This window comes from Zingiber officinale, chromosome 10A (genome assembly GCF_018446385.1).
Source record: "Zingiber officinale cultivar Zhangliang chromosome 10A, Zo_v1.1, whole genome shotgun sequence".
In the NCBI taxonomy this organism is placed as follows: Eukaryota; Viridiplantae; Streptophyta; class Magnoliopsida; order Zingiberales; family Zingiberaceae; genus Zingiber; species Zingiber officinale.
The window spans coordinates 98269042-98284675 of NC_056004.1; the positions used below are offsets into that span (position 1 = coordinate 98269042).

Consider the following 15634-nt stretch of genomic DNA (forward strand, 5'->3'; position numbering starts at 1 on the left):
ACAACCTACAGTTCCAACACTATTCCTACATTTTGAATGATTACACGGGCACCGTAACTCAGCATCATTCATACATTCTGGATGACTCTTAGTAAAGTTCATAAATTCTTCAACTTTAACAATAAAATCATCTCTAATAAATCTATTTTCTAATCAATTGTATTTACCTAATTGGGAAAATTGTCTTAAAATCCTAAGTCAAAAAATAAGTTTAATTCCTATTAAATTTAGCACATTAAAATAGAATCTAGTATATTTTCTATCAAATTAAGCACGACATTTTTTTCACCTCAATTGAATAAAAAATATACTAGATTATCTTTAAATGATGCTTAATTGAATGAAAAATATGTTAAATTCTCTTAATTGATACTAAATTTAGGAGAAATTATATTAAGTGGGAAAAATTTCATGCTCAATTTAATAAAAAATATACTTGATTCTAGTTTAAAATATTGAATTTAAGAGGAATTATACTTATTTTTAGATTTTTTTTTATCTAAACAAATATAAGGAGCAATTAGGTAACAATATTTGTACAAGAGAGTTGAAGCAAATAAAATTTTACATATAGGAAGTGGAAATAAAATTTTTAATATAGGGATGACATACAAAGTTGAAATTGTAATTTATTGTTTAGTTAACTTATGTTATATTTAATTATTTTTGTCATGTTCAAATAATTTATGAGAAAGTGGGGATCAATTAAGAAATTATTGAGAGATTTTTTTATAATAGGAATATGTATAATATTTTATACTTTCTCGTATAGTACGGATATGGCAATAAGAGAGTTTTCTAAAAGTTCCTCGGATGCTCTAAATTTCTAATATTATTTTTTAATAAATTTAGTTATATAAGTGTCGTCATCCATTAATAAATAATTAAGTTTCTTTTAAAAAAAAATAATATGCAATATGAAGCGTATGAAAATATTGTAGGAATTGTCTCACTGTAGACAAAATAATGAGGTTTTTTTTATCGACGGGGTACTGACACGTAGAAAATAATAATAAGAAAACCCTCGAGGGTTTTTCATCATAGACGTACTAATACAGATCTTCCGTCTCTATTTTTTCTGTCTCCGTGTCTCATTATCGATTAGATAGATCAGATTAAATTTCAAAAATATTTTGCATATCACGAGAATACTGTACATATTTTAAAGATGTCATGATGCCTTGAAATTTAATCTGATCCGTCCGATCGGTAATGAGACACGGGAATAAAGAGAAATGGAGACAGAGGATCTGAACGGCCTAATATATGCGCAAAGGTCAATGACCAATGACCCCGTGGATCATCCGAGTTGGTATGTGACGGGTGTTGCCACAATAAGGTCGTAAAATCGATCCTTGAGGTAGCTGGGAAATAAATCTCCTATCTTCGTATTACACCCTTTCTATCATATACTCGCTCAGATACTTACGATTTATTTTTTTCATGATGACCTTGAGTTGGGTAGTACGGAGGCGCTGGGCGAGCGTTTCGCCTTTAGGCTACGTTTGGTTGGGTGTAATGTAATCTAACTTGTAATGTAATCAAATTTGTAATGTAATATAATATAATCTTGATTACATTATTACGTTTGGAAATGTAATTTATGTAATATTTGATTACAAGGATGATTACATTCTTTTGTTTGGTATATATTATTTTTTATCAGGAATGTAATTTGTATTATTATAAAATGACAAAAATGTCCTACGACCTCTATTGACGGTCGCCGCATTTCTGCCGGAGCTTGCGGCAGCTACCGGCGGCCGCCGGCGACGGTCAGCGGTGGGGGGCGGGGTCGACGGTGGACTAAGGGTATATTCGATATTTAAATTTTGGTGGGACGGTGACCTCATAATGTAATCAGATTACATAGCATTTGCTTTGTAATCCAGATTACAAAACTTTACTACATTTTATAATCCAGATTATCTTACATTACAAGTTTAAAAGTAAAACAAACAAAATAATCTATCTTGTAATATAATCAAGATTACATTACAAGATAGATTACACCCTACCAAACGCAGCCTTAGTCTTAGCCTTAGCCAAAAAAAAAGGCCACTGGCCAAAAAGGTAAATCCATGTAATCCTCCAGAATCTTCTCAATGACAACAAAAATGCGTTGAGTCACGCGAAGAAAAAAGAACTATTATTTTTTTTTTCGCTGAATGACCAAAAACTGATGGAAGCTTCGATTTTGACTGGTACTTGAAGGTGTAGATGGATATGGCGAGATGCTGCTGCATTGGTGCGTCCGTTTCGCTGGTCGACTTCCGAGAATCCATCAAAGTCTGATGGATGACCAAAAACTGATGGAAGCTTTGATTTTGACTGGTACGCATGGTTGAATTTGAAGGTGTAGATGGATATGGCGAGAGGCTGCTGCATTGGTCGACGCCCGAGAAGCCGTCAAAGTCATCGCTTCTTTAGTTATTAAGTCGTTAAATATGCGAACAATCAACAACTGCGATCTAGAAGCAGCAGGAGTGGGTCAATCCGGAGAAGCAGCTTCTCGAGACCATAAAAGGGGCGGCTTTGTTTGCCTTCCTCCAGCAGTACCGCCGCCGAATCGGAAGGAGCAGGGTTTGGGGCTACAACGATGGCATCGCAGTAAGGGCTTCTTGCTTTTCTCCCCAATTTATGATCTGTTTGTTGTCGGATATTATTTGTAGGTGATCCGTTAGTTGTTCTTCATGAACTAGGATAAAGTTTAGAGCTTTGTTTACTCTTCATCTATTGTGAGTCAAATCCATGTGTCTGACACTCTACTCGCCTTTGAGTATCTGTGCTAAACCGATCTTGTTTCCCTACTGTTCGTTAGATATCCTTCCCTTTTGTTAGGCAGGTAATTGAATACTGCGCTCTTAAGAAATAGCTCTCCGTGTCTGGGATAATTTTTTTAGCTTTATGGTGTAGCCTTGAGGAAATTTGCTCTTATCTACTCTCAATCTCTTGGGATCGCAGTAAAATGCCTTTGAAATTTGATGAGGTTGGAGATTGATATAACACCGCTTTCTAGAATCTACTACCTCATGTAGCCGTAGATCCAAATCCATTGGATTTAGAATGCAGAATTAATTGCCTCCACTACAAGATCATGAGGCGAAGTGGTGAAGTTTGCATCTCTCACGGTAGAATAACATAAACACACAAGAGAAGGACAAGAGAAATTCATCATGGTTTAGAGTAAGACCATGGTAATCAAAAATCAAAATTGCAATCCGGATCTTAGGATCTTATGATCCAAATATCTTGATGATTTAGATCTCAAGTAGGATCTGAATTGGGCTAGGATCTTACAAATCTACAATTTCCAGATTACCATTCCTATGTAGGATCTTGGTTCCAACAAACTTGGTTAGAAACGATTATTTTCTGTAGCAAATAATTTTTTCATTCCATATTAAAAAAATTTCAGTTATATAATATCCTTTTTGACTCCTAAGTAGAAGAATCCGTTTAAATTATTGTTATTATCATCCATCTCTAGCTATTGTTATTTTCATCATTTTATAATTATCATTCATATTATAAAAGATGTTATCATATAAAGATGGAACACTTTAAGAATTTTATTATAGATAAATGTGTGGGCTTTCAAGTATCTATTAGATTGAGCAATACTTAGTTAAATTCTTCTGGTCATTGTGAATTCACGTGAAAACTTAGCTAAATGTGTGGACTTTTTCTTTTGCAGGTCCAGTTCAAATAAGCTTCATGAGCCTCTTGTAGTGAAGGGAGCAACTCAACCAACCAAGGTAATTTTGGATCTCATGCTCAACTTCTTTGTTGCTTATCAGAATTAAGAGCCTTTTTTAACACCATTTTTTATCCCTTTGTCTCCCAACTTATATCGTTCGCATGGCAGTTACTTTTACTTGGTGGCAATGGTTTCATTGGCACAGAAATTTGCAAACTGGCTTTGGATCAAGGGTTATCTGTTTCAAGTCTTAGCAGGTGCTTTATCTACGACCATCCATTTCCCATTTCATAGCCATGACATCTTGATTCCTGTGTTTAGAGTTTCAATACCTACTTATACTTTTTCTATAATTGCAACTTTATTCGTATTGAGCCAAGCTACCTTCAATCATTCTTAAATTATTGGTTCCTTGGGGAAACTTTCCAGGTGGTTGAAGTGTATTCTTGATTAGTTAAATCTGCATCGATGTTGAACAGCCAATTTTGTCAAAAGTATTAGATGATGAAAGAATATACTTTGTCTGTGGTTTAATCAACTCAATTCCTATGGAGTATACTTTGTTATTAAGTTAATCGATTCATTATTTATGTTCTGGAATGTTATCCTTGCTTTTTCTTATAAATTTTACCAAAACTAAGGGGAAACTCTTGAAGTTTATTCTCTTCATAGAATGGAGTTTTTCTGAATCAATCAGCCTTTGTATTTATTTGTTCATGAATGTATTGTTCTTATTTATATAAATGTTCTACTCATTTAAGTCTCTGTGTGCTCCTGCCCTAGCTTGGCCAAATTCTTTCTACATGATAGTCCTTGGTTGCGATATATATTGATGCTTCTTTTTATTTGACACTTTATTCCACTGCCCAGGTCTGGGAGGTCTTCAACACGTGAACCTTGGGCTGATAAAGTTGAGTGGCACAAAGGTTAGTATCTAATAAGACTAATATTCTCACTCTCTAAATGTTCTAGCCTGTCTTTTAAACGCTTGTTCCTATTTGGCAGGGAACCTTCTTGAACCTGAATCTTTGAAGGGTGCTATGACTGGTGTCAGTGTTGTGGTATGCATCGCTTGTATGATTCTTTATTATGCATACTGTTTAAATTGCATTTTGGATCATAACAACGTTTTGTAATACTATGCCGTGCTATGAAAAATGCTTAATCTTCAACGTTAAGGAGAACAAAAAAGGAGAGAAATGAACATAAAGATTTGTGTTGGCCTTTAGCCATACAAAGTACATATTCGTTTGTGCAGGTTTTTATTGATATTAAGATTGAATATTCTTTTGAAATATTAAATTTTGATACATAAAGACTGACCTAGCTGGACTCTTGGGCTTGTATCTATGTCGTCACATATTACTGTATCTACTAATGGGTTTAACTGGAGGATAAATTATCACAGATATCTCTGGTTGGAGGATTTGGATCCTATGAAGAAATGATACAGATGAATGGGACTGCAAACATCAATGCTATAAGAGTTGCTGCTGAAAAAGGTTTGCATCTTGCTTTCCGTGTTCTTATTCTTCAAAGTTCGAACTAACATAGTTATCTCTAATTGTCGTGCATAAAGCATAAAATTTTTAAAATAACATGAATAATCTATTTGTAGTCATTGATTGTATGCCTCAGAAGCTGAATAATAATTGTCATGAAAAAGGGCAGTGTGTGAATCATATAGCCAATCATTGAATCTGTGTAGACTGAATCTTTGCATCTGCAGATCTGCTTGTTATTCCATGGTTATTTAAGAATAATATCACTTGCATTTTTTGGCTTAAGTTCAACTAAAAAGAAGTGAGGAAATTCTCTTCGGTATATTCGACTCTGTCACTCCCATTCCAGTCATACTTTTTCATTTTGTTACTTCAAGAGTAGCTACTTCAGCTTCAATCACACAAATTTTTCACTACCTCACTTGTCTCCCATGAAGAGATGGAAAACATGTTCAATATTATTTGATTGACTAGTTGTTGCAGCTCCTTGTTGTTGGATAAACTATCGCCTCCAGTTGGTCCTTTTCGTGAACAATTTCATGTCCTATTTTTAATCTAATCATATAGAATTATAGTTGAAAATATTTATTTGCATATAATAATTATTTAACTTTGTATTATTAATAAATAATTTCCATTCCAAGTTAAATCTTCATTAGAGGAGGTTCAATAACAATGAAGAGATATCAATTCAAATCCTAGATCATTGAATTGAATTGAGAGATATGGAAAGAAATATGGAATTCTCAGTATTTCTTTATTCTTAGATGTCAATTGATAATTAAGTTTATTTGATTTCATGAGTGTGGAATAGAGAGGGTCTCATGCGAGGCAAGATTAGTTATTTACCGTTGAGATGAAAAATATGAATTGAGAATCATTAAAGTTTGATCCTTTTGAATCATAAAACCTGGGTCGTCTATCCACAATGAAGATGAAGCTTGGGTGAATCTAGTGGATGTCTAAACGCATTGATGTCGTTAGGGGGTTAAATGTCATTCAACCCAGAGCTAGTTGATTCTATCAAAGAGTCTATAATAACGATGAAATTGATTCATTGATCTAATATTGAGCTATTTCATTTTAACATAACATTAATGTTTATCAATAATATTAGTTCGATCGGAAATTCTTATCTCACAAACTAGAAATTTATGAAGCAAGCCAAAACTTTGATTTCACTACCCAATCATTCTTTTGTGCAGGTGTGGAAAGATTTGTATTTGTATCAGCTGCTGATTTTCGTGCGGTGGAAGGCCTTATTCGAGGATATCATGAGGGAAAGGTTTGGTTTCCAAATCCTTTTGTTTATTCCTGTTTCATCTGCTACACTTTAGGTGATTCATGAAAATATTTTAATAGAATCTTAATATCCTATTCCTTTGACAAGATAATGCATGCTCGGTACTAATAGTAGTATACGATTACCTATACCCTTACGGTATGCAAAAACAAAAGGCGTAGTTTACAAATCATGCTATTATATATCGGGAAAGGTAATAAAGAAACACATGTATTCGCACACAAATCATTTGTTAAATAAAGCAATACATTGTGTAAAATGTATACTGCTATAGGGATTGTTAGATCACTTGTTACATGTGTCATTATGCCCGTATCATTCATCGTTATCTTTATGGCGCAGAGATTAGCTGAAGCAGAACTGAAGTCGAAGTTCCCCGAAAAATGTCAGTCTTGTGTTTCTAGTATATATTTCTGAAGCAGATAGACACCCTTCACAGCGAAAGTGTAAAGTTGTTCAAACTTTGTTTTTCACAGGCGTAATTCTCAGGCCAGGTTATGTATATGGAACGAAGCAACTTGGGAGCATGAAGCTACCATTATGGCCAGTCTTTGCGCCTTTTGAGATGGTACAAGCATCATCCATATACATTTGCGATCGAAATAGAGAGTTTGGGACTTGAAATGATATGGTAATCTTCTGTTCTGCAGGTTCTTCAGCATTTTGGGCCTCTCTACCGTCTGCCGCTTGTGGGCCCTTTCTTCACACCTCCGATTAGCGTTGCTGCAGTTGCAAAACTTGCACTGAGAGGTGCTACCGATCCAGCATTTCCTCATGGCGCGATAGAGATTCATGACATGATCCGATTGAGCAAACAAAAGTGATGTGCTTTTGCTAGTGTGATTCAGAAAACCGAGCAAAGACAGGTAGTGTGTAGAATTGTTGTTGTGTGGATCAAAATGGAGCCGAAAACTATTCAACTTCAAAGTATCATTCCAAATGTTATTGAAGAGATTGTTGTGAAAGTACTAATAAAACTCATAGAATTGAATTGAGCATTTACATTAGCTTTGATGCATTAACATGATTTTCATATTTCGGTATGGCTTCCGATTAGTCACGATGATTTCTATTAGACTCTCCTTGAGGCAACCAATTAGATGTTGCCTTTGTAGCCGAACGACAAGAACTAACCCTATTGATGATCATGTGATCGACAATAAAAAGACGATAGCTATGATTTACAAGTGACTTATGGTTGTAGTGTGACTATATGTGCGATATATTCAAGTCTTTTATCGAGTTGAGAGGGTTTATATATAGAAGGAAGAGATAATGACACGATGAGGGTCGTTCAGAATGAGCGAAATTATTTTTTTGTTTCATTCATATGATATTTGCATGATGTCCTTTTCTTTCACTTTTGATAATTTGAGGGGTGTTTTTGATAATTTTGTGGAACTGAAGTGCAAACAGAATTTTTTTCTCTAATTTTTATAATATTTTTCGAATATTAATAAAATTTGAAAAGTGACGTGGAAGGCCCCTCCCTGTTCCCGCCAAAATCGTCCTCTCTCCCGCTTTTTATTGAAAAGTTCCCGCCATGGATGCAAATCTTAGAAATCGATACGATCGCGAACCGGAACCAGATCTTGGCTTCCGCGACGAGACCAGAAGAGGGCCGCCATGAAGAGAACGTCGCTGAAGCTCCGGGAGGCGCACAAGAGCAACGGGTCGCCGGCGTTCTGCTCCATCGCTTGGGGCGCCGACGGCCGCGACCTCGTCACCGCCTCCGCCTCTGACCCTTCCATCCTCATCCACGACGCTTCCCAGTTGTCGAACCCCGCGAAGGAGCTCCGCTACCACAAGGACGGAGTCACGGCCCTCGCCTTCAGCCCTGATTACGCTTCCCTCGCCTCCGGCTCCATCGATCACTCCGTCAAGATCTACACGCTTCCGGGTATGCCAATCCTATCATTACCCTCATCAGATCGTTCTTGAAAGTCTTTTTTTTTCCATTCTTTGTCCCGATTTTGACTTCAAAATTCGGTCTTTTCCGTTCTTTCTTGATTTCAAGAAGTTTATCTTTGCTTTGGTCAGAAGGAGAGTTTCAGAGCAACATTACTCGGTTCACCTTACCAATTAGATCCCTCGCGTTCAACAAATCTGGAAGTTTGCTGGCTGCGGCTGGTGATGACGACGGCATTAAACTGGTTGCGACCATAGATAGTGCGATCTCCAAGGTGCTTAAGGGACATAAGGGACCTGTGACTAGTCTATCTTTTGATCCATTGAATGAGTTCTTGGCGTCTGTCGATTCACTTGGTACTGTCATATATTGGGAGCTTCAATCAGGAAAGCAGGTGCACACGCTGAAGGCCATCGCGCGTAATTGCGATGCAGATCCTTTGTGTATCAACGTGATAAGCTGGAGCCCAAGCGGTGATACTTTGGCTGTTGCAGGGCTGAAGAATGATGTGGTAATGTATGACAGAGACACAGCGGAGAAACTGTACACACTGAAAGGTGACCATGAAAGGCCCGTTTGCTATTTGGCATGGTCTCCCAATGGCAAATACATGGCAACTTCGGGACTAGACAAGCAGGTCTTGATATGGGATGTGGATCTCAGGCAAGATATCGAAAGACATAAATTTGATGAAAGAATCTGCTCCTTCGCCTGGAAGCAAAATGGAAATGCTTTAGCTGTTATTGATGTAATGTGCAAGTTTGGCATATGGGAATCTGCCGTTCCTTCATGCATGAAGTCTCCAACAGAAGGTGCTGCACAGGCTAGAGACAAAAATGAGCGTTTATTCGACGAAGATGATGAAAGCCCAAGTGCTTCTGGAAGTTTGGATGATAATGTTGATGAGAGTCATGATGAATCTGCCCCAACAACCAGGAAAAGATTGAGAAAGCAATCTGCATCTAATGAGGTTACTGATGCAGATAGTGATGGGGAGGATGCACTGCTGCGCCAGATTGAATCTCGAAAGAGACACACTGCTAAACACAAGAAGCATGCTAGATATGCTAAAGAAGATAGCGCAAGTTCTTTGAACTTCTCAATGCCAAAAATGCAAGCAGCCTTTCAACCTGGCTCTACTCCAGCACAGCTCGGGAAGCGGCATTTCCTTGTCTATAATATGCTTGGAAGTATCACTACAATTGAAAATGAGGGATACTCCCACATAGAGGTGATTGCAGGTTCTATTGTCTATCTTATTGCTTTTGTGATAAGCTTCTTTTGTGCTTGATTTAAGGAATTAAGCTGCTCTAGACTATCTGTGGCTTCATATTGATTGATCAATACATCCTATTTATGGTTTCACAGGTTGATTTCCATGATACTGGAAGAGGTCCAAGAGTTCCTGCCATGACTGATTATTTTGGTTTTACAATGGCTGCTCTGAATGAAAATGGAAGTGTTTTTTCAAATCCATGCAAAGGAGAAAATAACATGAGCACTCTTATGTATCGGCCTTTCGCTAGCTGGGCCAATAACAGTGAGGTAAGAATCGTAAGACCACCGTAGGCATTTGCATCAACAATAGAGACAATATGCCTTCTTAACATTGTTAGATTTGTTTGTTTTTTATATGGTTCAGTGGTCAATGAGGCTTGAGGGAGAGGAAGTGAAGGCTGTGGCACTTGGAACTGGCTGGGTGGCTGCAGTAACCAACCTTAATTGGCTGCGCATCTTCAGCGAAGGCGGTTTGCAGGTGTGAATATGTTAAAACCTTTTTTTCTCAGTTTCGTATGGTAGCTATGTTGATTGTATCACAAGGTCACATTTGTGCTTATTTTTAGGAAATACTTTTCATTTCTTGCACATGCAACTAGTGATATAGTTATTTCATCTTTGATTTCTTCATTTATTATGCTACGGTATATACACCAACAACAGGGTATATTGTTGACATGTCGATCAATCTTCCTTGTAGAGAGACATTCTCTGCCTAAATGGCCCGGTGGTGACTGCAGTTGGTTACAAGGATAACTTGGCCATAGTCACTCATGCTTCAGCTTGTCTGCCTTCAGGAGATCAGGTTTGTCAATGTAGTTGTTGTCAGTTGGATTACAACATTCTTAATCTAATGGTTCGGTGTCGTCGTATCAACTGCAGATGCTTGAAGTTAGAGTACTTAAAATATCGAAACGAACCGAAGTCATCAAATGTTGCCTACCACTAAGCCCTTCTTCTTCTTTAACATGGTTTGGGTTCAGTGAGGAAGGACAATTAAGTTCATATGATTCTAAGGTATGTTCAACTTAAGCATTAATCTGGACATTATCTTTGGTTTGAAGGCATTATAAACTCAGTGAATCTTCGTAGGGAGTGCTCAGAGTTTTCAGCCATCAGTATGGAGGCACTTGGCTTCCGATCTTCAGGTGCCTCACTTTGTGCTTAGATAGTTTACAAAGCTATGATATTGATATTGATATTATTATTGTTGCAGTGCTCTTAAAGCTCGCAAATCTGATGATGAAAATTACTGGATAGTTGGTCTGAATGAAAGCAAATTATTCTGTATCATATGCAAATCCCCCGAAACTTATCCGACGGTACTGATTCAAATTCCTTTTCCATTTATCGATAAATGTTCTACATCTAACATTGCATCTACTTGTTCCCAGGTGATGCCTAAACCTGTTCTCGAGCTACTAAGCTTCTCATTTCCTCTCGCGTCTTCTGACCTTGGTGCTTCCGATCTCGAAAGTGAACTCTTAATGAATCAGTTCAATCTCTCAAAGGTTCATCCTGTTCAATTTCCCACTTGGCTAATTACGATGGCTACTTGCTCATTAGTTCTGAATTTTGTATAACTCAGACCCTGGAGAAGATCGAAGAGTTGGCCATGGCTGGTCTCAATAGTGATGCACTTGATGATGAGGCCTTCAACATAGAAACAGCCATCGACCGATGCATATTGAGGCTCATTGCTAGTTGTTGTAACGGTAAGAGTGCAAATTCTAAATCTGAAACTCTCAGTTAAGCAAAACTATGTGCTCAGCAGATGATCATTACTGTTATTCATGCTGTCAACTGAAGGTAATAAGCTTGTTCGGGCTACTGAGTTGGCTAATTTGCTGATCCTGGAGAAATCAGTCAGAGGTGCAATCAAACTTGTTACGGCGCTCAAACTTCCCATATTGGCAGAACGGTTGAATGCTATTCTAGAGGTAATTTTTTGTCGAGTAACTTTTTCACACTTGACTTGGAGCCACCTAATTCTTATAGGAACAAATACTAACTTTTCAGGAAAGATTGTTGAATGGATTTGGAACTTCAGCCATTCCTCGGGTGTCTGCAGTCGATGTCTCATTGCCATCGGGTGTCATTAGAACTGAGGGTACAATTTTGTCTCCGTCACCCGGACTAGCTCACCTACACTTATCGAAGCAAGTAACAACAGAAGATAAGACTAATCCTGTTGGAGTAAAAGATAGTTGTGAAGTCACCAAAATTGAGGAAGCCAGATCTCATCAGACAAAGGCATCAACTAACAAACTCGCAAACAATGAAGCAAACAGCAAAAGCAAAAACTTGGAGGCATGCAGAAGCAATGGCGAGAAGCCAATTGAAGTCAGTTTGGAAGGGGGGAAGAACAATGCAAAGCAGCCTCAGAAACCAACAAATCCTTTTGCTAGGAAGACTACAAAGCAACCTCAAAAACCAATAAACCCGTTTGCTAAGCTGGAGAAGGCAGACAAGAGATGTTAAAATTCAGCTTCAGCATCATTGCCGCCTCTTAATTCTAAGGCTTGATTTCATGAATTTTACACCTTGAGCTTTTGTCCCAAAAGTTACCAAACCTGTAAATGGATGTTAAGAGTTTTATGACCAAATCAAGAGGATCCTAGTTTAACTAACATTATAGCCATGTTTTATTGTTGAAGCATGAAATTGGATTTCAATTTGCAAAAATGATACAAAATGATTGAATTTTGTTTTAGAATTGTGAGATTTCTAAGAGATTCTCAATTTCAGTTATTATGTTTATATCTTTTGATTGTAATAGAACAAGTACAACTTTATTTAAGAGTTTGAAATGCATCAAATGCACGACTAGACACTTGCCAAACTCCTCGATGATTCGGGTATGATTAATTGTACCTCTTGTACGCAATCCTAACTTGCTTCGTGTAAAACTAGCCCTAATCGGCTCGAAACTCTTCACTAGATTCTCAAAAGCCAAGAATTGTGTCCACATCACTTTTAGAGATGAAAGCACTAAGTGCTCATTTTAAGGGAAACCCTTCTTTAAACTTTCCCGCGAAAAGATAGATCCTTTCACAGGAAAGGCAAAAGGAAACCAACCAAACATTGAGCACATTTTGCACACTTCCATAGCTTTTTCCATGGATGAGATGAGCTCTTGATCAAACATCGTGTGTAGTACGAGTAAAGTGGATACTATACATGGAAGCTTTGGATGCCATTTTAGGACAATTGAAACTTCAATCATACAGTGTTAGAGGTGATCATGGCATCGATGGTCAGTCCTACTCGGAGCCCCTTCTTTCGGCTCGTGAAGCAAATGATTGGTGGACGTTCTAACCATTGATTAGGTCTCGGGTGTCAAAATGATAGCATTCTATCCACAAGGACATTGAACCAACATTATCTTCTTTGTTTCAAACTCATTCGATCGAGTGGCCATTGCTCCAAAAGTTCAAATTATTGGAAAAAGAGGGAAATTTACTACCCATAAACCCGCAAGATAAAAACAATGAACTCACTCGCTCCATTTAAGGTTAAGCGATCTCTTGACGACAACAAGAGTTAATCTCTTCCTTAGAATTTTTTTTAAACAAAATAGTAGCAATATTCAATTTATTGTTGTCAAATTACAATTGAGGTAGGCATTCAATTCACTAATCATAGAACCAATTTCTTGTCCTTCCAAATTCAAGCTATAGAAAATAGTGGGCATGTGCCATGTGACATCTGCATTTTGTCCATGGCTTGTTGGTCGCAAATCCTTTTGTTACCATCATTGAGAGGTTGGATGTCCACTTTAGTTGCTCGAGTCTATAATTTGTTTTGACGAAAATTCTAAATCCTAAACTCTCATATGTGCATGGAGTTGGCTAAAAAGAAAAGTTAAGAGTAGACTTGTTTGAATTGATTTTGAACAAGAGAAGCCAAAAGAAGTTTGTCGATTAGCCTAGTCTCTTAAGTTCGTGTCAAGTTTGATTATGTGAATTAACTATATTTAGATTCAAATGAATCAACATATATAATAAAATTTCTTATAAAGATAGTGTGCACCACCATAATTGCCTTGTATGGCACTTTAGGGGTTTGGTGCCCTAATGCCTTGCCCCATCCTTAAGGAAAGGAGAAGAGGAAGATGCATTGTGAAGACAACCCAATCAATACTATTAATCATTTAACTCCCTTCACATTGTCCTTTGTATATGAATGATTTATCCTATGTCCGTAAGATATGTGCAGGGCGGATCCAGAATTTCAAATTTGAGGGGTCGAATTTAAATTTGGGAAAAAGGGGGGGGGGGGTGTTCTTGTGCCCCCTAATCATATGCTAGATCTGTCCTTGAATATGTGTATTTTTTTTGTGCGAATTATTGAATGATTTTTTTTAATAGACAATTGATTTAAGAAAATTGGACTGATGGGTTGTTTAGTATAAGCGTTTCTTGATTTATCCTGATGATTAGTGAGAAATTTTCATAGGATCAGACCGATTATTCTAAAATTAATCAGTGTAAACTAAAAACCGATACCAACTAAAAAACAAAGAATGATTTATCAAAGAACCTTGTCTTAAAGTTGCTTTCATCTTCCACTGCTCAGACTCCAATCTTCCACCTTTAGGGTTCAACGTTCCTCAACTATTCTATTTTAATGGTTCATTTTAAAAATCTTTATTTAGAAATGAAGTTACTAGTAACGATATTATAGTACCACAATGTATTGAGGAGATTTATAAATAGATAATGTTTTATATTTTGACAGACTTTTAGTAAACAATTAAAGTAAATATGCTACAAAAGCCGATAAGTTTAAAAATGACACCTTTTTGTTTTTAATCATAAAGATACTCCCATTTTTTTTTTTTTTATCAAAACAGTCTTCTTTTCCTTGTTCAATCATATACATTTGCCCATCAACACTTACACTTAGTACTATTCTCATTATTATTTTTATCTAAATTTTGAACTAGTCGGACGTGATACAATTTTGTAGTTGTTATATATGTTATAGTAACTACAGTTTTATAACTACTACAACATATACTTAATATGTTGAAAAATATTCACATTGTAACAGTTATGAAATTATAGCTGTTATAATTATATATTTAGTTATAGTAGTTATGATTTTATAGCTATTACAACTACAGATTCAACCTAGTTGTAACAATTACAGTTTCGTAGCTATTATAATTACAGATTCAGTTAGCTACAATTGTAGATTCAATTTGCTTGACTATAAATCATTTGAGTTGTAAAGATAAGATATTAAAATGGATGCGCGAACATATAAGGATGAACAAGATAAAAAATAAAATTATTAGAAAGAAAGTCTTGCACTTATTAAAAGAAAATTTTGAGAAATATATATTTAAACGACCAATAAATGATTCAGTTAGAATAAATGTTCATATCAAATGAGGAAGATAAAAAAATTTAATTAACAATAATAAAATAAAATAAATTTTATTTAAATATAAATAATGATATAATAAAAAATAAAATCTAATAACATAGAAGTACCCATATAGTCAATCACATTTATTGTTATTATTATAATTATTTATAAAATTATCTTCATTTTATATATTTATCCACCTAAATAAACCCCCGCATATGATAGATGATGAAGGTCAAATCAAGAGGTTAGCATGTCCAAATCAAGGCTTTGGGTGTGGTCCGACCACCCAATTTGGTCCATCAATTTTGACCATTTTGGTCTCTTAATGAACCGGTGACGGCGACCACGTACCAATTTCAGTTAATTTAATTTTCATATAATCAAATTAATTAATTAATTAATTATGAAATAGAAGAAAAAACATTCACATCTTTAAAAATATTATGTTTTTAATTAAAAAAAAATAGAGGGTGTTTTGGTATTAATTAAAAATGTCTATGGGTTTTTTAAAAACGGTAAAATTCTAAGTAAGGGAGCAGCAAGAGCAAAGTAATAAAAAGGCA

General features: G+C 36.1%; 2 protein-coding genes across 2 annotated transcripts; both read left to right on the top strand.

Annotated features, from left to right (window-relative positions):
* The first annotated feature begins 2179 nt into the window (after nucleotides 1–2179).
* LOC122027731 (uncharacterized protein At1g32220, chloroplastic-like) lies at nucleotides 2180–7507 on the top strand. Its single transcript, XM_042586740.1, has 10 exons — nucleotides 2180–2610; nucleotides 3698–3758; nucleotides 3869–3957; nucleotides 4571–4626; nucleotides 4706–4761; nucleotides 5109–5202; nucleotides 6408–6487; nucleotides 6848–6890; nucleotides 6982–7073; nucleotides 7156–7507. The coding sequence occupies exons 1-10, from the start codon at nucleotides 2600–2602 to the stop codon at nucleotides 7327–7329; spliced, it is 756 nt and encodes a 251-aa protein (XP_042442674.1). The 5' UTR covers nucleotides 2180–2599; the 3' UTR covers nucleotides 7330–7507.
* Nucleotides 7508–8064: 557 nt separating this feature from the next.
* LOC122026405 (WD repeat and HMG-box DNA-binding protein 1-like) lies at nucleotides 8065–12322 on the top strand. The gene is made up of 12 exons (XM_042585136.1): nucleotides 8065–8405; nucleotides 8546–9645; nucleotides 9783–9959; nucleotides 10057–10170; nucleotides 10393–10497; nucleotides 10575–10709; nucleotides 10785–10840; nucleotides 10909–11014; nucleotides 11087–11203; nucleotides 11281–11407; nucleotides 11502–11632; nucleotides 11712–12322. The coding sequence occupies exons 1-12, from the start codon at nucleotides 8132–8134 to the stop codon at nucleotides 12171–12173; spliced, it is 2904 nt and encodes a 967-aa protein (XP_042441070.1). The 5' UTR covers nucleotides 8065–8131; the 3' UTR covers nucleotides 12174–12322.
* Nucleotides 12323–15634: the final 3312 nt, after the last annotated feature.

What these genes read in the sequence shown, in the direction of transcription:
- LOC122027731 (XM_042586740.1), top strand. An exon ending in TAAAGTTGAGTGGCACAAAG is followed by an intron (nt 4,627 to 4,705) that starts GTTAGTATCTAA and finishes CCTATTTGGCAG; the next exon opens with GGAACCTTCTTGAACCTGAA. An exon ending in AAGAGTTGCTGCTGAAAAAG is followed by an intron (nt 5,203 to 6,407) that starts GTTTGCATCTTG and finishes TCTTTTGTGCAG; the next exon opens with GTGTGGAAAGATTTGTATTT.
- LOC122026405 (XM_042585136.1), top strand. Translation starts at nt 8,132, where the DNA reads ATGAAGAGAACGTCGCTGAAGCTCCGGGAGGCGCACAAGAGCAACGGG. An exon ending in AGGGATACTCCCACATAGAG is followed by an intron (nt 9,646 to 9,782) that starts GTGATTGCAGGT and finishes ATGGTTTCACAG; the next exon opens with GTTGATTTCCATGATACTGG. An exon ending in CATTGCTAGTTGTTGTAACG is followed by an intron (nt 11,408 to 11,501) that starts GTAAGAGTGCAA and finishes TGTCAACTGAAG; the next exon opens with GTAATAAGCTTGTTCGGGCT.